The sequence below is a fragment of the Chrysemys picta genome, chromosome 6, assembly GCF_011386835.1.
Source record: "Chrysemys picta bellii isolate R12L10 chromosome 6, ASM1138683v2, whole genome shotgun sequence".
Taxonomy (NCBI): Eukaryota; Metazoa; Chordata; order Testudines; family Emydidae; genus Chrysemys; species Chrysemys picta.
In genome coordinates this window covers 119,425,058-119,451,859 of record NC_088796.1, presented here as the reverse complement: position 1 = coordinate 119,451,859, position 26,802 = coordinate 119,425,058, and the positions used below count along the sequence as shown (strand labels likewise).

The 26,802-nt window shown below is 44.3% G+C and overlaps 1 protein-coding gene across 4 annotated transcripts in view; it reads right to left on the bottom strand.

Moving 5' to 3' along the window:
- SNX30 (sorting nexin family member 30) overlaps nucleotides 1–26,802 on the bottom strand; it is a 582,715-nt gene that overhangs the window by 21,765 nt on the left and 534,148 nt on the right. For all 4 annotated transcript variants that reach the window (XM_065550562.1, XM_065550561.1, XM_005292158.5 and 1 more), the window contains exons 2-6: nucleotides 23,629–23,817; nucleotides 14,958–15,068; nucleotides 7,118–7,276; nucleotides 5,468–5,663; nucleotides 3,843–4,042 (exon numbers count right to left, since the gene is read on the bottom strand). In XM_065550562.1, the coding sequence (XP_065406634.1) occupies nucleotides 3,843–4,042; nucleotides 5,468–5,663; nucleotides 7,118–7,276; nucleotides 14,958–15,068; nucleotides 23,629–23,817 (855 nt within the window). The remainder of the gene's footprint in view (nucleotides 1–3,842; nucleotides 4,043–5,467; nucleotides 5,664–7,117; nucleotides 7,277–14,957; nucleotides 15,069–23,628; nucleotides 23,818–26,802) is intronic.

The following is a 26,802-nucleotide window of genomic DNA, read 5'->3' as shown; positions in this document are numbered from 1 at the left end:
TAGGCCATCCTCAAAGGATAGAAGGGAATGCTGGCATAGGTCCCTTCCCCTTCTAGGAGGTCTTTCAAATGTCTTATGTACTGACATGATAATATTCTTTACCTTGGTCTACAGCTTCCAGACCTATGTGTGGCTTTCCACTCAGCCCAGAGCACACCCCAAGAGCTTCACAAAGAAGTTGGAGCCCAAGAGAGGGAAATAGGTGGCAGGAAAGAGTTGTCTTTTGCAACACAACTGTTCAGACATCCTAAAGAAGGTCTTTTCAAACACTCATGCCCATGACAGATCTGTTTATCCCACTCAATCATGGAATTTTTTTTTTTTAAACCATCAGGCACTTTAAAGATTTATAATGCAGTTTTAGAGCTATGCCATTTACCCAATACCCAAGCACACAGTTGGGGACGTCATGTACTAATGCTGCCAATATGCCTTTGTCTAATCACAGCATTTTAATAGCAGTCAGCATAAATTACATAACAGGGTTTCTTACCCTTCCCCGTGGAACATAGCATATCTGCAATCAGAAAGCAAGGCAGGCTAGCTGCTTCTATTTACGAGAAGAGCTTTACCATGATTGTTCAGTCATCGCTGGGACATTCCAAATATGGCAACTGTTTTAAACACAAGCCTCCTAAACATCCTCATTCCTCCCCAGATCTTTGAGGTCTTGTGTCAAACAATGAGTTCTTCTAGTTCTCGAAGGCTCAGGAACTGTTCAGCTCCGACTAGGATGGCGTCCTAAGGAATGATCTCTCCTCAGCTTAAAGTTTGGCCATTTAGTCTGGGATAAAACTGCATAAGAGCAGCTATAAGCAAAGAGCACCTGACAGCCTTCCCTACAGCAAAACAATCGTAGAATATCAGGGTTGGAAGGGACCTCGGGAGGTCATCTAGTCCAACCCCCTGCTCAAAGCAGGACCAATCATTAAGCATACACCAGGCTTTTGTTATAACCATGTTTTCACATGCTCCTACTACTCTGTTAGAATTCCTAGTAGCAAGTCTCCTTTTCAGTTGTTGGATATGATCAGGCTAACAGAACCTCTAAGCTTAGAGCTTTGTACATGTCCCGTAGTATTCCTCGCTTCACCAGAGAACAGTCCCTGTCCATCAGTCCAAGATAAAAAGATCTGAGCAGTTCCAAAGGGAGACTGACCCATTCTTCTCAGCCAGATATGGATGGCTGTGATGCAAGATTGCTTTGGTACTAATAGGAGTTTAAAAGGTTGTCATTTTAAGGGTAGTCCTTTGACTAAGGCACAAACGAGTTCCATGTAGGAGGCAAAGACGAAGAGAAGCAAAACCAGGTTAAAAAAAGTAAAGGTTTGGATTTAATCAGAAGTATAAGAATTAAGACAGAAAATACAAACCTCTATGGCTACCAAGTTATCTACAAATTTTCATATGTTACAACAGAACATATTTATTCATGGAAGCAAGGTGCTTTAACACATGGAAGACTCTAGTGTTTATAGAAAAAGACTGGACATTATTTGACAGGCCCTATTCCTGACAATCCCACCCATTCACTAGTTGACCTTGGGCAGTTGCCTAACCTCTCTGTGGCTAAGTTCCACCATCTGCAAAATTAAGGACAAAGGTGGAGAAGTTGGAAGGAACTTTGAAGTTCTGAGGTGAGCGGTGCAAAGAGTAAAAAGTTTAAAGTTTCTCATACTTTAATAGTCCTCTCCTATGATCACTAGCTTCCCACTCCTACACGCTTCATGAAGCAGTCCGGTGGAGAAGGCAAACACGCCATCGTGACACATTGGTGCCTCCTTTTGGGTATGAGCAGAGCACGAAGACACTCCCAGCTGAAGCTATGTGAAGTAGGAAATTGCCATCTGTGGATGGTTTTTCCATCCTTGACTTTGACCTGAAGAAACACCAAGCTCTTTGGAAGAGGTCTCATACTTTACACTCCGCTGTACATGAAGGTAAGTATTTAAACTGCTATTACAATCACCATCTTTCTAACTTTTTTGGGGTGAGATTCACCCAGGGGTGAAAGTAACTTAAAAGGACTTACCGGTACGCCGGAGTCCTGACCAGGGGTGTGGCCTCAACCGGAAGAGGCGGGGCCTTTCAGGATTTAAAGGCCCTGGGGCTCTGGCTGTGGCTGGAAGCCCCAGGGCCTTTAAATCACCCCAGAGCTACCAGCTGCAGAGGCGGCTGGGAGCCCCGGGGCTCAGGGGCAAATTAAAGGGCCCAGGGCTCCGGCCGCCGCGGAGCTCCGGGCCCTTTAAATCCCCACCCGAGCCCAGCTGCTGGAGCTCCAGCGGCACTTTAAAGGGCCTGGGGCTCCCTGCAGTGGCTGGAGCACTGGGCCCTTTAAATCACCATTGCGGAAGCCAGTCCAGTCTGGCACGGCGTACTGGCTCTTGCAGGTACACCGTACTGGACCATATCAGCTTACTTTCACCTCTGGATTCACCACTCAATAGGAAAGGAATTTCCTTCCTGGGTTTTGTGGATTGAAGTCAGACCTTCTTGTTGTACTAAAATACTGTGCTCCAACTAACTGGCAAACAGAGGTAATTCAACCTTTCATTAGATAACTTGCATACAGGTTTTTCTTTTAATTTAAAGGTTATATGTACTTTTAAAAGAAAAAGTTGGAAAAGGACTAAAATTCAGTCTTTATGAGGACAAAGTAGAGACACTAAAGTCCTTGAACTTGCAACATTTCGAAGGAGGATTGTAATTCCAAAACCAGCAATTGAAATGCATATAATGGATAAGCATATATCATTGCCTTGTTAAGGGCTCACCAGAGCTGCTCTCTCTAGACGAGAAGACTGTCGTCTTCTAGTTCCACCTCATGTTTGAAAGTCTCATGCTTTGCATCTATGTTGGCTTGTGTTCTGTAGAGCCTTGCCCCAGACTCAAGCAACAAGCCAAAACCACAGTGATTAATTTCAGCACTCAACATGATTAACCCAATTAATTTTTTTGCATGCTTCATTGAACAAAAAACCTAATACGTGCCTCAAATCTGAACAGAGAAAGAAATGTAGTTGTAATGCAGGAGGTTAACACTTATGCAAGCACATGACAGAGAAAGTTTTAGTGAAGGTATCAACTAACTCCTAATATCCTAAGTGAGACTTAAGAATAATTTAAAGCACAAAAACAAACAATGCCTATTAACTGATCCTGCATATTGAACAGACTGCATCAATGCTCTTATTCACTAAAAAGGCACGTTCTGTACAGAACCTGCATGCAGATTTGTGACAGAGGAATTATTTGTACCATGCCCAAGTAGTATGCTAGGATTTTATCCAACAAGTGACATACTACAAAACCAGGAACATCAGATGTTTTGCAAAGGGAAAAATAGCCACACCAAATCTAGGTCATTGAACACCATTACTTAAAAGTTAGGTCACTGTTTTGGTTCACAGAATTTAGATGTTAGACAACCAAGGGAGATAGATTTGTAAGAAGGTTCCATGCAGAGTCCAGCTTATCACGGTCACAGATTTTAGTAACATGTTTCGGTAGTATCTGTCTCTTTCATACAAACAGTTTTAGATAGGGCTCTCCAAGACTCAAGTTTGACTCCTAAAAAGCAAAGCATGTTGAAAGACAAGAACACTGCCTTTACCAATAGGAGAACAATTCTAAAACGTAGATCAAATTCACATGACCCCTGTTTAGGCAGAAAGACTAACACAAATTTAATATTTTTATGTGCATAACATTTGTCTGATCCTGGTCAGAAACACTAAGAATAAAAAGCTTATCTTTATTAGGAAAAACAATCCCTACAAGATGATTCCACTCCCAGCCTCTAAACAAAAAAGTGTGGACTTCTGTCAAATGGTCTCTGTTACCTTCATGGACTCCGAGTACAAGATGTACTCTCTGAGTACAGGCAGGAAGTCCTCGGTCATGTCATCACTCAGTTCCTCGAGAGCGGTACAGCAGTTCCCGATACAGGCAGACACTCCTTCCAGAGGTTCTGCTAGCTCCACTTCTAACCCACCCCAGGTGGAGTAAACCGGTCCATACTCTCGCAGTTCCACCAGGTATTCTGGAAGAGACATTAAGAGGAAACAAATTTCAATTCTACAGTGACGTTTTAGGCAATTTGGTTTAAAAAAGCAGAGACGTTGATTTAATCATCATACTCCACTCGAATGTTTGGAAGGGCTGATCAGGTCACTACCATCAATCGATATAATGTAACCAGATGCAGATGAGTGGTAAGTAAGGGAGATATTTACCAGAAAACTCTAGTCTTTACGAAGCACCCTTCTTTCCCAGTGAACATTAATATCCATTTTATCCCCGTTTCCCACCAAGCCTCTTCTGACAGAGGTCAGGTTTATCGGTGCTTGCATTAGATTAGCTGCTTTCCTCAAAGAAGCAATACAGAATCACACAAAGCCCAAGAGTCTGATCTTAACTGGCAGTAAAGAACTCCAGTAATAAAGACGGGATAGTATTAGTGAGAGCAAGGTGTAAGGGGACCAAAGTACGTAGCATTCCTCCTGTTTTACTGCTTCTATAATATTAGGCCAGGCGACAGCTACTGCAGGAGCTTCTACATGTTGCCTATGCAGGAGCTAGGGCAGGGATCGGCTACCTTTACCCTGGCGGGCCGTGTGTTAAGTACCCTGGCGGGCAGGGGTGGTTTGTTTACCTGCCGCATCCGCAGATTCGGCTGATCACGGCTTCCACTGGCTGCAGTTTGCCGCTCCAGGCCAATGGAAGCTGCACGGGCCGAGGGACGTGCTGACCGCGGCTTCTCATAGCCCCCATTGGCCTGGAATAGCGAACTGCGGCTACTGGAAGCCGCGATCTGCCGAACCTGTGGATGCGGCAGGTAAACAAACCGGCCCGGTCCACCAGGGTGCTTACCCTGGCAGGCCACGTGCCAAAGGTTGCCGATCCCTAAGCTCAGGTGACCTTTATTTCCCTTCACAGCCTAAAATCAGAATTTTAGCTGATTTGTAATAGGCTCTAGTTAGTCTGGTCCAAGAAGCTCAAGACAACCAAGTATGAGTACATCTGGGAGTATACTGGACTAGGGATTTCTGGAAATCTATAGATTCTAGCGGTCTAATGCTGGAATTAAACATTGGTGTCAGCGATTACATGTAATATGGTGGACTGCAAGAGAAGAAGAATTCTCTTCATTATTTACCCTACTCCGTTTTGTTGTTTATTGCTGACAAAACAGAATAACTTGCTCTTCTAATGGTTAAAGGCAATCCAACAGAGTTAAAACACTGGGACTCTTTTGCTTGCACCTTAACAAGTACCCAACTCATACGTATTATACAACTGTCATAAAATGACACGAGTCTTTACAGAATCCTCCTTTTGATGCACCCACTAAAATAGGCCAGAATCACTGAATGCAGGTAGTTTCAGCACTACCACCAGTGTACTGCCTCGTACTAAGCTTGTGGTGTGCTAGAGATCTGCACAATGAAACATCCAGAGTTCTTACCCAGTTCCTCCTTGATAATCCTCTGTGCTATTCTGTCAATGGTTCCAAGCTTGAGAACAAATGTATCTAGGTAGTCTCCTATGGCTGCAAACTCCAGCGGTCGACTTCTGAGTTTATAACCGCCTGTGACATATTTTACAGACTCTCCCATCTTGGAGAGCAATGCCATTCCTTGTTTTTTATAGGCATTAAGATCCTGGCAATGACAAGAAATATATTGTTTGCATGTAGAAAAACCAAGTACCATCCCCCACCTAAAGAGTCATGCTTCAATTTCAGAGCACAGCAGAGAAAGTTTCTGAAAGTAGGCTGTTAAGTCTGGCATCTAAATCCTGATTCAAAAGCTCACCTCTGCCTCTCACATAAGCTAGGCACACAGAGTGCATCAGACGCAGCTATAAACGATGGGATATTTTACAGCCTTGCTGCCCTCTTGTACATTAGGGTAGCAGGGGTTAGGAAGTTAACGAGCTACTCAGCCGATTAACAGAAGGGAAGTTTAAAAAGAAAACAGGAAGGAAGCGTTCAAGAAGAAAGGGGGAAGAGAAAGAAGGCTAGGAGAGCCTGACAAGAGGAGCTCCTTGAGCAAAGATACCACAGCACCCACCACACACGCACGCCCACCCCCCTCCCAACCTTTAGAGAAGGGGCCAGAAAACTGGAAAACAATGTTAAGGTGGGGACACACGGATACGTATTGATGGAGGTATTGAGACACTAAGGCTAGGTCTACACTACCCGCCTGAATCGGCGGGTAGAAATCGATCTCTCAGGGATTGAATTATCGCGTCTCGTCGGGACACGACAATTGATCCCCGAATCAACGCGCTTACTCCACCAGCGGAGGTAGGAGTAAGCGCCGCCGACGGGGAGCCACGGAGGTCGATTTTGCCGCCGTCCTCACAGCAGGGTAAGTTGGCTCCGATACGTCGAATTCAGCTACGCTAGTTGTGTAGCTGAATTTGCTCATCTTAAATCGACAACCCCCCCCCATAGTGAAGACCTGCCCTAAATAAAGAACACTGTTTAAAAGCAAAAAGGTCTCAGAGAGGTCTGTGTTCATGGATGACTCAGGGGTACAGTAAGTGTGCCCCATTCCCAGGAGCCAAAGTGCCAACAGGCAGACTTCTATCACCCATACCTCTGTGGGTGAACCCCTTCCCTTTCACAACAGCTCCTGCAGAGTTGGCATATTTGCACACCACAGAGAACGCAAGTGCCACTTTTATATTGTATCTATAAAAACACACTTTTGTCACTGTTAATAGCCATTTGGCGTTAGGTGCTTTTGAAGAGAGTTAGCCAGATCCTCAGCCCCACACCCTTGCAGAAGAGGAATCCTTCCTACAAATATAGGGGTGTGAAATAAACAGGGCCAGAGCACACTGGTAGAGCCTTACTGATGTAATGGCCCACAAAGCTAAAGCAGCCCATAGGGTTGAACGTCCAACGTAGAGGGAAGGCAGAAAGGTTGTTTACATCTGCCCTTGCATCCACAGCAGCTCTCTGCTATGGTGAGCATGGACTTGTCCTAGGCCTAGCATGGTTGGTTGTGTTTCTTCTCTTCAGTCTCATTTATCAAGTTCATTTTCAACAGCTCGTGTTTCTCAGATCTCTTTCGATTTTGTATGTTTAAATTCATGCGCTTACCTTGGCTGTGAGAAACACATTGAAATGTTCATTGAAAGAAAGTACTGGATGATCTGCAATTCTTTTCAAGAATTTATCTAACGCTTTTCTCCTCGTCTCCACAAATTCTTCAGAAAAGCGATCGACAACTCCCTTCATCACAAATTTCTCAGGAAGAGGCTGTGGAAAAAAGGCAGAGAGAGAGACTGTTTTCAGTAGAATAAAAGCCAATTGCTTTTGCTAATACTTCCTTGTTTCTATTAATTAGCTAGTTCAGTCTTGACACGAGTAAATAGAGACGCTGTTAATTAGAACTGCATTTTTTCCCAGTTATCCTGAAATAAATCTGGACTAATTCAATTTAACCCAGTGGTGTCATTCCAAAGTCATACCAATGTAGCAGGAACAAAACTGGCCCATGGCCTTTGGAGACATTACAAATGTAGCTCATATTGGGGTGTGGAGTGGACCAGGGAAGAAAACTTCCCTCTACTGTACCCAGTTTACCTACATTTAGGCGCCAATTCAGGAAAGCACTTAAGCACATGCTTAACCAAGTATGTACTTAAATCCCATTCACCTCAGTGGGACTTATGCCCACACTTAAGTGTTGCTCTGAATAGAGATGCCTTCCTGGACCAGCTCATTGCTAAGAAGTTTCAGGCAAACCCTAAAAAAAAGTTCGGAAAAGCATCTGAAAGCTCAAATGCTTTAGAGTGGGTTGGAAGAAGTAGTAGACTTTTGCAAGCATTTTTTTCTTTAAAAATTGTGACAAAGTAGTTTACCAGTTCAAAGATACTTACTTGAGCTTCTTGGCTCAACCATCTCTGGAGAAGCTGAAGGTAAAATCTCTAAGCTTCTCTTCTTCCTACTGTTAAAGGTGCGTGTGCAAATGAATGAAGGCCAGGTAGAGGCCCCATTGAAAGATCAGGCCTATACCATGGTAAGGTGTGTGGTCATTGCCAACGAAAGTGAAAGTTAAGTATGGGGTATGTTTTTCTTTAAAGTAGTGCCTGCCAATTGGACCTGTTCTTTTCCCCTCCTACACTTCTGCAATACCTTAGTGCTCAACTCCTCCCTCAACATGACGGATGAAGAGCACTAACCCCTGCGGTAGATATCCATCACAAGCTCTGGAATCAATCTACTAATTCTGGAACATTAACTGGCCATCCATTTCCCATTAATTAGGGTTTCTATTTACGGAATATGCAGCAAAAACTTTACATTTGTGGGAAACTGTGGTCTGGTAGATGCAGCAGGACCGACAACTTGGTTCTATTCTCCGCTCTGCTATTATATTTGCTGTGTGACCTTGGGTAATTCACTTAGCCTTCTTCTGCATGGAGGGAGGGCAAACATCACAAGCTACAGTACAGCTGCATTAACATCTCTAATCACATTTTCACCCTCCCATTCAGATTAGCATGAATAGAGGCAGTGACCAAAGCCAAATACCAATCAAGGGTTTGGCACACCTCTAGTTACCATGCCTGCAATTGAAGGAAGCATTAATTTGATCATTTTGTACTTCTGAGACATTTGTAGCATCTCCGTACGGCAGCCTGGAGACCAAATCTGTGATACTAGGTTTGGGGGGTTTTTTTGTCCTTAAAAGCCACACACCATGTTTTGTTCCAAGTTTACTTTCCTATTCTGTCAGAGTGGAAAGAATGTCAGACTCTGTGCAGACTGCAATATATACCCATCATTAAATAAAGATCAACTCAGCAACTTATGAGAAGTCTTTCACTGAAGAGAATCTTTCTTGCCGTCTGAAGTTGGAAAGAGGAAACCTGTGGTAAAAATGAAGTGAAAGGACTTCCACACTGGAAACAGAGCCAGACCATTACTAGTTTTGAAACACTTTAGTTTCTCCAGCATTTTAATAGGTACCATATGGGACCACAAAGTAAGCATTACCATAAAAAAAAAAAGTGGTTTGCCAAGGTTAGTTGATCCATCCCACAGATGGTTATGACAATCAAAGCTTAGCTGTTTCTGCTGGACAGGAATTCGGAAAGGTTTTGATGGTTTACTTCAAGTATCTCAACAAGAAATTCCATAAATTTACATTTTTATTAGATTTATGCAATGGCATGTTGGAGCAGTGGAATGTTTCTTGCAGGTCAGACTAGATAATCATAATAATCTCTTCTTTAAGATCCAGGAGTTACTTGAAGAGGGGGGAAAAAAGGGAGTTTCCTGATACTTCATAACTGCAGTGAGACGATGCCAGCTACGCGATAAGTTTGTACAACTTCACCAACAGCACAATAGGGGAGGGAGAGGGACACTGAACCAGTCTTCGATTCTTTTGATAGATGAGATTCCCATTCATTTAATCAACACAACAAGAAGCCATAGACGAATCATTACAAACCCCTTACTTTTTAAACGAAGATAGATTTTAAAAATGCATCCGAGGTCAGTTATGTTTCCCCACAAATGTTATTTATTTTTACCTGACCACTCCCAATAAGTTCATTTACATACATTTCCAAGCAGCAAATGAATTGGCCATTTATAAACACAAATGGTTGGGATCCACGCGACTAGGTAGCCGATAGTGCCTGTGACAAAAATCAAGCCAAGTACTCAGAGCAAATCAGCAGCACTTTCAAAACAGTCCTGCAAATATTACAATGAGTCTTTGGCAATACCCAGTATACCATAAAGTGGAAAAACAATGCCTTTTATGGAGAAGATAGATATATAGATATAAAAAAAGCGAAGGCTGTTTATATAATAAAGTCTAAAGATCCTGGGAATCGTATTACAAGCAAAAATAAGCAAATCGTGGTGGTTTCATTTAATCACTTGATTGCAGTACTTCATATTTAGATCTATAAAGAGATATTGGAAGTCAATCACTCTTTAGTGGATTCAGCTATTCTCAGATACCTGTAAACTGACTCCATGTTCTTTAATTAAGTAGTCATATAATTCTGAAACCTTTTACATAAAGGGCTTAAAGAGACAGGTCTGTAAATAAGAGATGAGAGTGATTTCCCAACTATTAAAATGGACCAGTTCAATACTGAACTGCAGCGGTATTGCACAATGAGCGAAACTCTGCTTTCAGTTATATCTATGCAAACAATTACTTCAATGGACTTGCACAGGTCTAAGCAGAATTTGGCCTAGTAGGATTTCAGAGGATTGGGGAGGAGGAACTCAATTATTCATTGAGTTAATGTTTATTTTGTACCTTCCCTAAGGAAAAAAGGTGCACAAGACCAGGAGAAAGCCCTTTCCAACTGCTACCAAATATCCTTATACAAGACGCGTGTGCAAGTACATCAAATGTATTTCCTTACACCGCAAACTGATGATTAAAATAATTTCTGCTTCCATGGCAAATATGCAATAGTATTTGGCATAGAAGACATCTAAGCAAACATGACAGCAGGTGCGGACAGAGAAGCCATTTATCTGTAACCTGTAAGTGCATTGCTCCATACTCTCCAGTGTCAAACTGGAGAGCTTCAGGAATTACTCCATTTTCCCCACTCGGAATTTTTAGGAAGGGCAGGTGCAGTAGCTTAACACAGCTCCACCAGGAGGGGATACAGGAAGCTGCAATACATTTTCCTCAATTCTAACCTAGATTGAAAAATCGCCTCAAAAAAGGATGAAAGTTAAAGCAAAGGCTGTGTGCGCTTTATAGCTAGGGTGACTAGATGTTCATTTACAAGGATTACCCCAGTTTGCTGCCAGAGATTGTATTGAAACTTGGTTTGCTCATGCTTCAATGGAACAAGGTACTCATATGTCCCCCTAGCCCTTCTAGTTTCTTGTCCTCCCTGCCACTCCACCTAAACACAACCCTTATATCCAGCCACCTACACTGTACCACACGGCCTTGTTTGCTTTCAGAGGTCTTCTCTTGACATATGCTGGAATACTCTGAGAATCTGCCACCTGAGCTGTGAAACCCTAGATTCCATCACAGGCAGCTGCACAAAGAAGGAACCCAGCACATCACCCAGCCACGAGGTAAGCCCTAAGGCAGAGGAGAGAAAGTGCAGCAATTGTGGGATAAACACAAACCCATCCAAGGGTTTCCTCCCACTCCAATTTCATGTAATTGCCTTCTATGATGAGATAACTGGCTCTGTGGATGAGGGGAAGCAGTGGATGTGTTATTTCTTGACTTTAGCAAAGCTTTTGATACTGTCTCCCACTGTATTCTTGTCACCAAATTAAAGAAGTATGGGCTGGATGAATGGACTGTAAGGTGGATAGAAAGCTGGCTAGATCGTCGGGCTCAACGGGTAGTGATCAATGGCTCCATGTCTAATTGGCAGCCGGTTTCAAGTGGAGTGCCCCAAGGGTCGGTCCTGGGGCCGGTTTTGTTTAATATCTTTATTAATGATCTGGAGGATGGTGTGGACTGCACTCTCAGCAAGTTTGCAGATGACACTAAACTAGGAGGCGTGGTAGATACACTAGAGGGTAGGGATCGGATACAGAGGGACCTAGACAAATTAGAGGATTGGGCAGAAAAAAACCTGATGAGGTTCAACAAGGACAAGTGCAGAGTCCTGCACTTAGGACGGAAGAATCCCATGCACTGCTACAGACTAGGGACCGAATGGCTAGGTAGCAGTTCTGCTGAAAAGGACCTAGGGGTCACAGTGGACGAGAAGCTGGATATGAGTCAACAGTGTGCTCTTGTTGCCAAGAAGGCTAACGGCATTTTGGGCTGTATAAGTAGGGGCATTGCCAGCAGATCGAGGAACGTGATCGTTCCCCTTTATTCGACATTGGTGAGGCCTCATCTGGAATACTGTGTCCAGTTTTGGGCCCCACACTACAAGAAGGATGTGGAAAAATTGGAAAGAGTCCAGCGGAGGGCAACAAAAATGATTAGGGGTCTGGAGCACATGACTTATGAGGAGAGGCTGAGAGAACTGGGATTGTTTAGTCTCCAGAAGAGAAGAATGAGGGGGGATTTGATAGCAGCCTTCAACTACCTGAAGGGGGGTTCCAAAGAGGATGGAGCTCGGCTGTTCTCAGTGGTGGCAGATGACAGAACAAGGAGCAATGGTCTCAAGTTGCGGTGGGGGAAGTCCAGGTTGGATATCAGGAAAAACTATTTCACTAGGAGGGTGGTGAAACACTGGAATGCGTTACCTAGGGAGGTGGTGGAGTCTCCTTCCTTGGAGGTTTTTAAGGCCCGGCTTGACAAAGCCCTGGCTGGGATGATTTAGCTGGGAATTGGTCCTGCTTTGAGCAGGGGGTTGGACTAGATGACCTCTTGAGGTCCCTTCCAACTCTGATATTCTATGATTCTATGTGGTCCCTCTGCTGTTGTGCCACTTAACACATGCCTACAATAAATCAGAGGGCTAGTGGCAACACACTACATTTGGGCTCAAAAGCCCTGGAAGGCCAAGGGTGAGATACTACAGGATTTAGAGTGCCCCATAATATGGTATGTCTGTGCAGGTCTAGTTAGAATCAGGAGACTGGCAGCCGAGGGGGACAGTTGGGCTTTGGGCATTACATACAGGCAGAGAGGGAGGAAAGAATGCATGAGACTAAGGGCAGAACACAGAACTCAAGACAGTAGGTGGCTGGTTGCCTTGTAGAAGGGAAAACCTGGCTAAGAAGCCTTTGGCAGAGAGGAGCGACCCTTCTACCCTGATGAGCCCCCTTACACCCCCAGCTGTCAGCACACCCAGCCAGCATCCCAGGTTTGACCCCAGCGTGGTCACCCTAATTAATGTTTGTTGTTTTATCCTTTGTCACTCCTTTCTGAAGGCCTACAATAATCACCCACACTTAGAATTCCATCAAGAGGGCAATGACACATGAAGGATAGACGCCTTTGTATCCTGAGCAAAAAACCACCACACTAAAATCATTCTGTGCGCACACTAAAATCATCACTGAGTGCTGTTGCCTCCTGCCCCCCCCCCCCCCCCGAGCTACGTTCCGACACTGAACTCACCTCGAGGGAATGGCTGAAAGATTTTTTGCTACTATATTGCGGCTAGGGAATCCAGTGTAGGAGCAGCTGAGTGACCATCACCATATACAGTAGTTCTCTGTATCCAATTTGGAAAAATTTTATCCCTCTTCGTAGCTGACTTAGTCCCAACTGCACTCTTACTATCAGGGAAAGTTTATCTGGCTTCATATTCCCAGACAAGCACTTGGGGAAGTGAAATCAAGTCGACTTCGAATACGATTGAGTGCTTTTTCGGGCAAGCCTCATGCTTCTTGATGGTTCAGCATGAGGCCTTTCCCCCCCCCTTTTTTTTTCTGCCCTGAACTCTGAAGCCAAGGTTGTTCAGTACCAAGGGGATGCAGATTGTGTGTCCAGAAATAGTGACCGTTCGTAAAGGGGGTTAGGGGAACAGCAAATTAAGATTTACTGCTAAAAACAAGAAGAGCCGCAGGATGATCTGCAACGTGCCCAGTACTTGAACATGATTTTCACACCACAGTAGCATTGGGGGAGTCGCAGATGGCCCCAGGAAGAGTAGGCGGAGGAGTGATGCAGGTTTGCCAGTACTGGTCCCAAATGCAATACAATATAGCCAGATTTTCTTTGCATTATTCTAGTGCTTTGAATTAAAAACAAAAAGGTGCAAAAGAGATGGATGGATTTTTTTAATCTAGTTAAACAGTTGGTATTTTAGTTCATTGTCCAGATAGAGGTATCACATAATGGATGTAAGGAGTGGTTCTAGTGGCCCTTTAGATATCGGCTCCCCTCTAGTTTACTACTATTTAAAGACAGGAAATAATCAGAAGGAAAGCCTCTTCACAAGCAAGCTTTCCTAGGTACACAAAGGACCACTCAGCATCTTACACAGGAGGATTTCCCTTTAAAGTCTACGAGTAACAAAGCACATGGGAACACACATTGCTAACTGTGCCTTATACACACCAAGAGTAATGTTTTACATCAGTCTGCCCTGTGGCCAGTCAGGAGTTCATGCAACCTTACTTATAATCCTCAAAGGCCCAGAGTGAAAACCAGCTATTATGTTAAGAGGAAGAAAGGAGACACCAATCCTTTCAGACCCCCCCCGTCCACACACACACACACACACACAGCAACAAGGCTGTCAGTTGCAGAGAGAGGGATAATTATGTAGGGCCTTATTTAGCCAAGTTTTCAGTGGACAGAGGCCCAGCTGTCTGCTCAAGCAGTGAATGCACACAACTGATCAAGCCACAGGCCTCCTCTAAAAATTTGGAACGGTCAGTTCCTTTCCCTGTAAGAGGAGTCCTCCAAATAGCATGAATAGCCCGAACAGAGTGAGTAGGGAGTTTTCTTTATAACCCCTTACACATGCAAATCAGAGAGCATGTAGTTTAAATACTAGATATTAGAACTAAGTACGTCATAGGGAAGGGTGTTCCCACTCAAAGGAAACCTGGAGGAGTGATGCCAGAGAGAGAATGCATTGGCAATGGACAGTGCTGTTGGAAGCCAACAGTTGGGCAAACAGAATAGGGTGGGGAACCAACAAAATGGCTAAACATGTGTCATGTTATAAGGGAAACTAGGAAGATGCCCCCTCCACTGGTGTCCTTTCAACCGGAGTTAAACCTGAGTGACCTTTAGTGGTTTAGGCTGCATCATATGGGCAAGCACTTGGCATTTAAGATCCATAAAATTTCAAAGCTGGCTGGGACAGATCAGGATAAGCCCCTTCTGTGCTGCTTTGCTTTCTAAAGTTAGAACATTCCACTTTAGAAGACAAGAATAGAATGAAGCTTTGCATTTTTACACACCTTGAATCCATAACTGCCGAACAACCAGAAGATTCACTTTTTTTAAGCAGACATTCTGAGTATACAAGTGTTCAGCAACAGCTGACCCTGGCTTACTACATACGGGAATGAGATGCGTTGGCTGAGATTCCTCCAGCTTATTCCTCAACCAGTCAAAGTCCTGGTACCGTCGGCGTACGGAGTATTCTGGCAAGTCAAACTCCGCCCGTGTGGTCTGGAAATCGTAACAAAAGAGATTAGACAGTATCCCCTAGAAAATGAATGAAAATGTTAAGAGATATACATTAAACAAAGCTTTCCTTTTTATTTTAGAGCATATAGCAAAAGTGGCCTAGTTACCTTAAACAAGGAAGAAAAACAAGGCTGGCAATCAGAATTCATGCCTCAAATTGAGTCCTTGGAATGGGAGTATGGGAGCAAAAAGTATTTTTCCGCTTCAGGCCATGGAAGTAAGTATCACGGATAAAAATATTTGGAAACCCACTCAGTTTAGTTATTCAGATAAGTGTTCTATTGAAGATCTACTTCGAGTTAGCAGAGCAGAACATTTCCTCAAGGGGAAATGTGTGGGGCGGAGAAGTTAGTATTAAAAAAAACCCACTGAAATGTACACATTTGAGGGGAAATTGCATGAAATCTTCTCTCATGCCAAGAGAGCGAAATACTTTTAGCAACAGAAGATTAAAAAAACCCACCAAGATTACTCATGACTTGTTTACTCAAGAGACAGATTAATCGTGGGCGAGAACATGCGTGTGTCATTGCTGGGCTCTGCCAAAGCCCCAGGTTTAGTACAGTCTCATTTCTAGGCAAGGCTGAGAAATTAGCTAACTTAAAACCATCGCTCAATGTAACAGTCCTTGGGCAGACATTTCTCCAAAATGAAGTGAGCACCAAAACCAATTCTGACTCAAGCCATAATTTTGTAGTATTCTGGAGCTAGACTCAATTTCCAGATAACCACTAATGAAGAAGGCATTGACAGGAAGGGCAAGGAATACCCTGAACCAGAGAAACTCCTCGCTGCAAAACCTCCAAGTTTAATTTCATTGGAGGAAAACTACAAATAGATAATGCAGAGAGTATGTTCCTTAGATAGGCTGCAGCCAAGTAAGCAAGCCAGGAGTTGCTCGTACAGCATCTACCAGACTATTCACAAGTCCCAGCTCCCAGGCACTGATCAGTGCATGGCTTTGGTATGCGTGCGCTAAGAGCTCAACTATCTCGTGAGTCCCTTGGGTTGTAAGGCAGAGGGCCCTCGTAACTTCACTAATCTTCCAACAGAAACTCAATGTCCTGATGAGAAAAGAATGGCTACCAAAGGAGAAACTAGAAGCCATAGCCTATTTGGCTACCACATGTGACAGAGTACAGAAACCCCCACTGAAGAGCCTGCAGACTGAATCATTTCAAAGAGAAGAGTGTTGGACGTGCCATTGGGATACACATTTACATGGTGTCAGTAAGTTCCATTTGACAAGAGTCAGATGGAAAAAGTCCCAGGCTATGTCTGAGAGCACCGCGGTAATGCATAGATTTTAAGGCCAGACAAGATCGTTCGGTCACCTTGTCTGACTTCCTGTATCACACAGGCCACAGAATTTCATCCAGTTAACTTTTTATTTTGTCCAGTAACTAGTGTCCAACCATCTGCTCTTGATTTGAGGACAGCATGAGACTGAGAATCCACCAGTGTGTGCCCTGTGTCTGGTGTTAGCTTCTGTTTTTGTTATACCTTTCTCTTCTATGTTAGAGAGCCCTTTAAGGCCTCATGTTTTCTCCCTATGAATGTACTTTCTACACTGTAAACAAGTCACCTCTCAATCTTTGAGAAGGCAAACAGATTGAGCTCTTTCAGCCTCACAGTAAGACACACAAGCACTTGTGGCTCTTCGTTTCCCCCTCTTCAATTGTTTCAAGTGTATACCAGAACTGGATGCTGTATTCCAGCATCAGTCTCACCAACTCCATATGCAGAGATTTAAAAGAAAAACCAAAACAAAAGCAAAAAACATGCACCTGTTCTTATCCCCCTCCTTCTCCATTTATATATCCATTGGCTCTCTCTGCCACAGCATTACACTGGGAGCTCATCTTAAATTGTTTAGGATTTGCAAGTTATACTTGGAGACTTTGCAACAGTTCTGCAGCTGCTACATTAATTGTTCCACAGGTAGAGAGTCTGAATGGGTGAAAGCCTTTAATAAAAAAAAAAAAAAACCACACACCCCTCACAGAAGCCATGATGCTTAAAATTTCAGATGAAGTTCATGCATTCTGACTGCCCCCCCCCCCCCCATTGGTTGGCATCTGATGCCTCACTCAGTGGCATCAGAGGTCATTTGTTCTGTTTCATGGCTTTGGAAGACCAGATGTATTTGCAGCTCACTGATTAAACACCAGTTGGAGAATTACACAGGAGAGGGTCCCTTGTTTATGTGCGGAGGAAAGCGGGTAGGAAGAACAGTAAAGAAGCTAGAGCATGGCTACGCTTGCAGAAGTAGAGCGCCGGGAGTTAAACCAGCCCTCGGAGACCACAGCAGGGAAAACGCTGCCGTGTGTTCACGCTGTCAGCTGCAAGCGCAGTGGTGTGGCCACATTAGCAGCTCTTGCAACGCCACAGAGAGCAGTGCATTGTGGTAGCCATCCCAGTGTGCAAGTGGCTGCAGCATGCTTTTCAAATGGGGGGGGGTGGAGTGTGACAGGGAGTGTGTTGTGTGTATGGGGGAGAGACTGATTTGGGGGGCAGAGAGGGTGTCAGCATGCTCTTGTAAATTCAGACAGCAGCAGGGGGAAAACCCCAACAGCAGGCCCCCCCCCCACACCTCTGCAGCAGGAGCATTCCACAGTAATGGTTGTCCCATTAGTTTGTCCCAGAGCAGATAAGCATGCCAGCTGTCAGAAACAGAGCTTTCAAAGGGGATAGCCGCACGTCTGCTCTGTGATTGGCCTCCGGAAACATCCCATAATCCCTTGAAGTCAAGTGGCAGTAACGCAACACCTCATCCACACTGATGCCTGGGCGTTTCAGCCAGGGCGCAGAAAGCTTTATGCTTCTCTTGGAGATGGATTACCAGGAGCGCTCCAGCTGCAGAGTCCAGGTGCTCTACGTGCCTTGCCAGTACGGACCCCTCAGGAGTTAGGGCGCCGGGGGCTGTTTTAATGCACTCTAACTTGCAAGTGTAGCCAAGGCCCCAGAAAGATATTCCTGCAGCTTCTACTGTGTGTTTGGGATGGCAGGCTTTGTCCTTTGATGAATACTAACAAAATTCAGCATATTAACACAGCAAGACAAGATAGTAGTAGAATGTCCTGACCATCACTGGGTAGTGAAGAATAAGCTTTCAGAACAAATTAAGTGTTTAAGCTTGACCAGCCACCTGTTTTATATTTGAGAAACTAGAAATGCTCCTCTTAGTACAGGGATACAAGGGATACTTTGAAGAGGATTCAAAGGCTCAACCCAACCTTACATAAGTGGGAGAAAATAGGGTTGCCTGCGATAGGAGGGGACCGGACTCGAAGACCTAGGCGGTCCCTTCCAGTTCCACATTCCTAGGAGCTTGCCATTCCCGAGTGGTGTCTACAATGGGACATTCCAGGAGATTGAAGGTCTTTTAAAACTAACAGGTGTGTGGACTTCTCTCCCAATACTGGTGTGGATGGGGAGGGGGGGCGCGGAGAGAGAGGATATGCCCTGTAGCACATTCATCATGGCATTCTGACACTAGGCAACAGGGACACATCTCAGGGGGCCAGGAATCTATACATATCAGGACAAGATCTAAGCTCTATAAGAGCACTGGGATAAGCCGATGGTTGCACTTTTAGTGGACACAAGAACCCATTCAGGACAGGCTAACTTTCGTTTTCCACTTTTAAGGACTATTCTTTCTGTTCATACCCTATTCCCATTCATGTCTGTGGCAAATTTTAAGTGCCTCTCCTAACATACTTTTTAAAAACATTCTAATGAATATATGGTTTTAACTAGACAAACTTTCCCAGACTGGAAGAGATCAGATCAATGTGTCATCTTGACAACAGCATTAGCTGGAATAGTTTTAGTTCAGTCAGTTTTCATTGTCAGAAAGTGGACAGACCTAGAGATGCAGTCTCCAACTATCCCCTATGGTCAATTATGATTAAGTCATTGTCTTTAGGATTATAGTTCTGCCAAGGTCAAGGCTACTTTATGACAGTAATTAGCTGTACATGTCCTGTACACAAAACACAGGCTTTCCAGCCACATTCCATTTACCCCAAGAGGATATTTAATATAATCACTCACACCAGCTCAGTTTTAAAGTGCTATTTTTTTTTCTTCCAGCTCTGGCCTGTTGGGCAGCAGAGTATGGGGAGCAGGTGAGCAGCCCTCAGTGATGGAAACAGGTTAAGCCTATTCAGAAAAGCTGGACATGCACAAGTCCATGGGGCTGGATCCAATGCATCTGAGGGTGCTGAGGGAATTGGCTGATGTGATTGCAGAGCCATTGGCCATTATCTTTGAAAACTCGTGGCGATCAGGGGAGGTCCCAGACAATTAGAAAAAGGCAAATTAGTACCCATCTTTAGAAAAAGGGAAGAAGGAAAACCTGAGGAACTACAGACCGGTCAGCCTCACCTCAGTCCCTGGAAAAATCGTGGAGCAGGTCCACAAGGAAACCATTTTGAAGCACTTGTATGAGAGGAAGGTGATCAGGAACAATCAACATGGATTCATCAAGGGCAAGTCACGCCTGATCAACCCGATATGGACAGCGATCAACGGCTCGACGTCTAGTTGGCAGCTGGTATCAAGTGGAGGGCCCCAGGGGTCAGTCCTGGGGCCAGTTTTGTTCAACATCTTCATTAATGATCTGGATGATGGGATGGATTACACCCTCAGCAAGTTTGCGGATGATAGGAAGCTGGGGGGGGGGGGGGGGAGTAGATACGTTGGAGGGTAGGGATAGGGTCCAGAGTGACGTAGACAAATTGGAGGATTGGGCCAAAAGAAATCTGATGAGGTTCAACAAGGACAAGCACAGAGTCTTGCCTTTAGGACTGAAGAATCTCATGCACTGCTACAGGCTGGGCACCGACTGGCTAAGCAGTAGTTCTGCAGAAAAGGACCTGGGGATTACAGTGGACAAGAAGCTGGATATGAGTCGACAGTATGCCCTTGTTGCCAAGAAGGCAAACAGCATATCGGGCTGCATTAGTAGGAACACTGCCAGCAGATCAAGGGAAGTGATTATTCCCCTCTATTTGGCACTGGTGAGGCCACATCTGGAGTATTGCGTTCAGTTTTGCCCCCCACCCCCACTACTACAGAAAGTATGTGGACAAATTGGAGAGTCCAGCGGAGGGCAACGAAAATGATCAGGGGGCTGGGGCACATGACTTATGAGGAGAGGCTGAGGGAACCGGGTTTATTTAGGCTGCAGAAGAGAAGAATGGGGGGTGGGATTTGATAGCAGCCTTCAAATACCTGAAGGGGGTTCCAAAGAGGATGGAGCTCAGCTGTTCTCGGTGGTGGCAGATGACAGAACAAGGAGCAATGGTCTCAAGTTGCAGTGCGGGAGGTCTAGGTTGCATATTAGGAAAAAACTATTTCCCTAGGAGGGTGGTGAAACACTGAAATGGATTACATAGGGAGGTGGTGGAACCTCCATCCTTAGAGGATTTTAAGGCCTAGATTGACAAAGCCCTGGCTGGGATGATTTAGTTGGGGTTGGTTCTGCTTTGAGCAGGGTGCTGGACTAGATGACCTCCTGAAGTCTCTTCCAACCCTAATCTTCTATGATTCTATCAATATGCTGATTTTATTATCCAGGACACAGTAAAATGCAGCTTACTTTCCAGTTCACACATGCTATCTAGTAGACCACTGGGAACATTTTAACCCTTGGCACATAGTTATTCATGTAAGTGTCAGTTTTAAGCAACCTCAATAAGTTGGTCAGGCTAGAGGAGAGAAACATACTGGAGATTCTAGAACTAAGCAGTAAAACATGTTCATCTATCTATCTATCTATGCCACCTTGGCATCTTCTAACTAGCAAGTTATTAAAAAGAAATCAGTAAGGTAAACACTCCTCTCCAGCACATTCTAAATTAGTAACAGTCACAGCTTGATTTGTTTAGAACAATTCTATTTGCCAAACTCTCTAGCCTCCAATGTATCAGCTTCACCACTAAAGTGAAATTCCTATAATAAGAACTAGCTGTCTGGTTTAGTTTTTCAAACCACTGGACTGTGAGCATTTTTAGTATCCCAAATACTTTCTGCAGTATGAGCAGCACTGGTTGTTCTTGGACACACGTATCAGAAAGGTGGCCTACAGAGGGTCTATAAATCTGGTGTCATGGTCATTATTTCTCTATAGTGCATAAAGGCCTGAAAGGTTGCCCCATGACCTAGAGAGAAGGGATAGGCTTGCTGTTTTTTGTTTTCTAAAGCCTCAGAAAGGTGGTCAAGCCTGGATTTACTAGAGGTCAGACTCATTTTCTCCCATCCCCAAAAATGTGCATTATAAACCTTTCACCCTAACTGAAGGCATGAGGATTTTGACTCTTAAGAGGCATTTTGTCTCCACAATCCATTAGGCACTGGAATTTTAAAAAAGGAGTTTTAGCAGAAATTATTATTGTTTGACCAATCTAAGATATCCATTCCGCTTCGTTTAGCTTTCAGTTTCCATCTCCTCAGGTTTCAGAGGTTCTCCAGTTAGTCTTTCCAGTAGACAAGGCCTTAAATTTTTCAAGATAAACGCCAGGCAGAAAGATCAATCTGGTGTTGCAAGAATGGCTTTTACAAGTCCTTTGTGAGGCGTATACTACCTAAGGGAAGTTTGTACTTACTAGCTGGAGAGCAGAAGGCGGCGATTGCAGACACAGCCACGTGGAATAAAGCACATGACTGAATCAAATCTGTGTTCTGTTCCCACATGCTTCCTACGTGACTTTGGAGCTCTCACATGCTCTGTGCTTCATTTCTCTACATGATCAGTAAAGTGAAGGTAAATACCCTTCTACTTGCAATTAAAACTTAAAGCTTGGAGTGCTGCTGAAGTACAGAAACTATATGGGTTTGATGTTTTTGTAGCATTTCCATTAGCTAGCCTTTCAGCCAGGTAAACCAAGTTTCTCATCCATATTAGAGATGCCTCTGATGGTAGTTCTGTTGCTCGGAGTTTTATACTGCTGCCCATCATGGCAGTATCAGAGCCTTCAAAGTAAGATCAACAGTAACAAGCCTAGTGGCTGTTTTATGTTTTGGAAACACAATTCTCAAGGGATTGGTTTATTCCGTTCAAATCTTGCTGTGCCCATACATGTATACAGGGAATAATCATGAGACTCCTCAGCTGGAAATATTAAGACTAATTCCAAAAATTTATCCTCTAACAGAAGGAGTAGATAACAAATCAGACTGATTGATTAGTCCTCAGAGTAGTCTTTGGTCACTGGCAGACAGATCAAGGGCACAGGGTACCCTGTGCTGTCATCTGCCAATACTTTTGATTGGTAAGTGAAGGAGTCTCTTTCTATACCCTTTAAAGTTGGCAAAAGCTTTTTGGCTCTGAGGTGGTCTATGTGGTCAATGCAAGGCCACGCTTTTCCCCTCTACACATACAACCCAGTGACTTCCAGTAGCATATGCCTTCCTTTTAGTGCCACCACTGAAGTACCAAAGGCAGTGCCAAAGATGTTCCCCAAAAGAGAAAAGAGAAAAAAATACAAAAACTCCTCTTCAGATCACCTAGCCATCTCCTTCTCATGAAGGCATGGCTCCCTTCATTTCTCTAGCCATAGTTCTGTATTGGTTTAGGTATCTTCATGCCACACAAAGGACACATCCTACCCATAATTTGGGAGATAGATTGGCTGACTCTTGGGAGTCACACAACTGCGAAGATTCCAGTTGTTGTCCCACCCGTAGCAGTCTGCCTCTCAATCCTATAGAAGGTTCTATTCCCATTATCTTTTAGTCCAACTGTGTATTTTTCTTCTCACTAGCGTATAGACATCTGACTAATGAATGTGCTATACATAGAGAGAGAACTCCGTAGTATACACTTCTTTCCTTGCAGTCAGGAGCATTCCAGGACCACACTTGTTATGAGTAGTTCATGTAATACTGTCCATTACCTCTCTAACACATCACAAAGACCCTATGTGGAAAAGCAAAGGCAAGGCTAATATTTAGGACAGCAGAGGAGACTACAGAAAAGGAGTGAATTTTAAGCAGCATTCAGAGGAGAGTGCACATGGAGACATTTAGTTGTCACCCAAGTGCAGAAGCAATATAATAGGAGGAACAGGGCTGAAAAAGAGAGATTATGAAGACAGCAGTGAGGGAATATTTCTCTGCTACAGAGAGGAAAATTGAGTTATATTTGAAACAGGATTCTATACACCTCAATCAGGTTATACAAGAGGTTATCTGATACTCTTAAACTAATGAAAGTCAGTCTAGCAGAGTTAGTCAATGGTTTCTTGAAAAAACTCCGTTAGCCAATTTTTTAAAAAGCCACTAAAGATAAAATCTAGGATGATGTTAACAGTTTTGCATAGTTTCAACCACCACCACCACACTTCAATGAGTCTATTGAAAGCAATCACATCCTTGGCACATTAACTGACAAAAAGGGACAAATTAAGTTGCTATTTCTGTGCTGGAGTTTAAGAGACCTTCCCCTCTCCCCCCCCACAAAAAGGAACCACCACCCAAAAGATACCAAGTGCTTTCCTTTCTCAGGGTAACACATTCAAAAGTTGCCTGGTACCTTTGTTGTAACCCTGTAGGTGATGTACGTCTCCATTGTACAGATGTGTTTTTTGGGATCATCGACAGTGACAAAGAGGTCTCTAGTTTCCCCATCCAAGTCGTCATCCAGCTGCAGTCTGTTGAGCAGTGAGGAGGAGGAGGCTGGGCTGGAAGTATCTACAGGAGTGCCATTGGGCAGACTGAGATCCTGGAGGAAGACAAAAAAACCAAAAACACAGACTTAAACTATCTCTGTCTAGTACAGTTCAAAGTTTTAACTGTGAAATAGCCAAGTTTCTTTTATGCCCTTCTCCCAAGTGGCCCCATCTATCTAGAACCCCCTTCCTGGTCTACTACTATGCACTCCCTTCTTTCTCTTTTTCTTTCTTGAAGCCCCTTCTTAAAACACACCTTTGCCAGAAGACCCAACACACCCTAAATCCATGTTTTGGCCAAGTAGCGTTCACGGAGAGCTTGTTTGTGCCTTATTCCTACCCTCTTGACTAGAGATACCTGCCCCCCAACCGCCATGTCCCCTCATCCCAGTTGTTGGGGCCAGGATGCAGGAGGCAGTTTATTTAAGTTGCAGCAGCTACACCCTAGGGTCACAACAGCGTGTTCATTTCTTGCACTTGACCTTCGGCCTCAGGAGGAGTTGATGACTAGACCATGAACGCACACCTTGCTGTAGCGTATTGGGTCACTGCAAAACGTCAAATCAAACTCAAAGGGGGCCTATGCACTAGTCACCTTTTAACTTCGAAGACGTGCATTTAAATCCTGAGTCAGCTCATGGGACAGTTCAGTAGCTTCCAACAAAAAGCCACTCACTAGCATCTGACAGTTCAGCATCCCCATGCTGCCTCCAGCTGGGGAGCGGCCGTCAACCAGGACAGCAGCTACGTCACTGGTAGAGGTTAACAGGTAACTGAGCCACTGGGGTTTTTTTTCCCTACAAAATAAGGGTCAGGAGGCAAGAGTGTCCAGCCTTTAAAATGAAGCTTTGGAGCCCAAGTATCCTGCCATCTTTTTGCCCCAGAGGATCTGCCCTTTCCCAGAAGTTCCCGCAGGGCCAGCGGAAGTTGACAGCTGCTGCAGAGAGGCAGGCCCACCTCACCTGGAGTGGGCTAAATGATTTAGAAAAATTCCAAGGGATAACAAGTAGCTACTCCGCTTCACACAGCAGTCCCGGAGTGAAAATCCCAGAGATCAACACTCTGGATCAGGGGTCTCAAAGTCCCAGCCCAAGGGCCATCTGCAGCCAGAGAACCTCCCCACTGCGGCCCGCGGAGGAGACACGCATGCAACCACGTTGCCGGCTCTGTCTGCTGCAGGCGCCGCCCCCCGCAGCTGCCATTGGCTGGGGGAGAGGGACAGAGATACCATCACTAGTGGCCAGGCAGAGTCAGCCTTGTGGCAGCATCATTAGTTGCCGGACAAAGTCAGCCACGGAGGCAACGTCACTTTTTCCCCCCCCACAATGAACATAAACAAGTCACAATACCGAACACAGCTATCCGACGACACCTTCAGGATTGCAGCAAGGTGTGCAACTGCTCAGTCGCGGAGGCCAAACATCAACAAACTGACAGAACTGAAGCATTGCCAGGTGTCTGGCAAACACTAAAAACTCTCTGGCAGGCAAAGAAGTGTATAAAGTTGTATGACAGTTTTATTATTTCTAAGAAATTCAAAATATAAATATAAACGTTTTCTTTTCTGAACACCATCTTCAGTGACATTATTGGCCCGCTGGGAGGATTTGAGGACTGGCACTGGCCCCAAGGTAAATTGAGTTTGAGACCCCTGGTGTGGATACTTCTATTCTTTGAAGGGCTGTTTACATTTCTATGTAGCTAGAAACAGCTACCACTCCCCCAGAGTCTATACCAGTGGGTCTCAAACTTTTTTTTACTGGTGACCCCTTTCATGTCGCAAGCCTCGGAGTGCGAGCCCCCTAATAAATTAAAACACCCTTTTAAATATATTTAACACCATTATAAATGCTGGAGGCAGGCAGGGTTTGGGGTGGAGATTGACAGCTCGCGACCCCCCCTGTAATGATGTCGTGACCCCTGAAGGGTCCCAACCCCCAGTTTGAGAACCCCTGGTCTATACAAACCCACATGCAGCATAGATAGTTCTCTATCCTGCCATCAGATGGTTGTGAAGCAATAAAAAGCTAATTCATTAAAATTTTCAAGTTAGCAGAACAATTAAGACCTACTTACACAACTTAGAGTGCTCTGACTTCCATAGGAACATTTGACACCAATATATAAAACACTACTCCAAGGACTCCGGCCCTTCCTTTGCAGGAGGAAGTCTTTTATTGTTAACATGTGAATCCTGTCTATGCTAAACAACTTCCAGGGAGGGCAGAGGTTTCCCCCTCCCCTCAGTACAATGCTTTGTGGAATTATTTTCTTTCATTGGAACAGAATAAAGCATTTTGCATTAAGTATCTGAGTCACTGGAGTCTTCTTTTGCTTAGAGGACAACGACTGGGATGACATGGGAGGGGAGAATCATTTGCAATTTGAGACACTATCTGAAAGATGATGGATTTAAATAGCTTTCAGTAAAGCGCATTCTCCAACCAGAAACTCCTCTAAGTGTACAGAGGACATTCCTGTCCCTTTTGGAAAGTCTAACCCAAAAGGAGAGGCATTGAGGCTGGATTACAGCTGTTTTACCAACAGGAATTAAGACTCCCCAAGAGATGGTAGAGACCTCCAAATACTTCAGTTCAGCTCTAGGTCAAGAGTTTCAAAAGTGACTAGTGATTTTGGGTTCCTAACTTGAGACACCCTAAAGGGCCTGATTGTCAGAAAACTGAGCTTCTGCCTTAAAAAAACAGGCCCCTTTAAGGTGACACAAAGGGAACACAAGGATCACCCACGAAAGCTTATGCTCCAATACATCTGTTAGTCTTAAAGGTGCCACAGGACTCTGTGGCTTTTTACAGATCCAGATTAACACTGCTACCCCTCTGATACATAAGGATCATTAGTCACTTTTCAAAAGTCTGGCCATATCATATGAAATGGATTAAGATTAGATGTGACAGTTTAGTACATGAGTAATGTAGGCCAATAATATTATACATCCTTCTTTACTGGAAGTGACAAATATGGATAGGTTTTCTTTAAATACCAATTTGGCCTAAATGAGACTCCTATTAAAGAAAGAC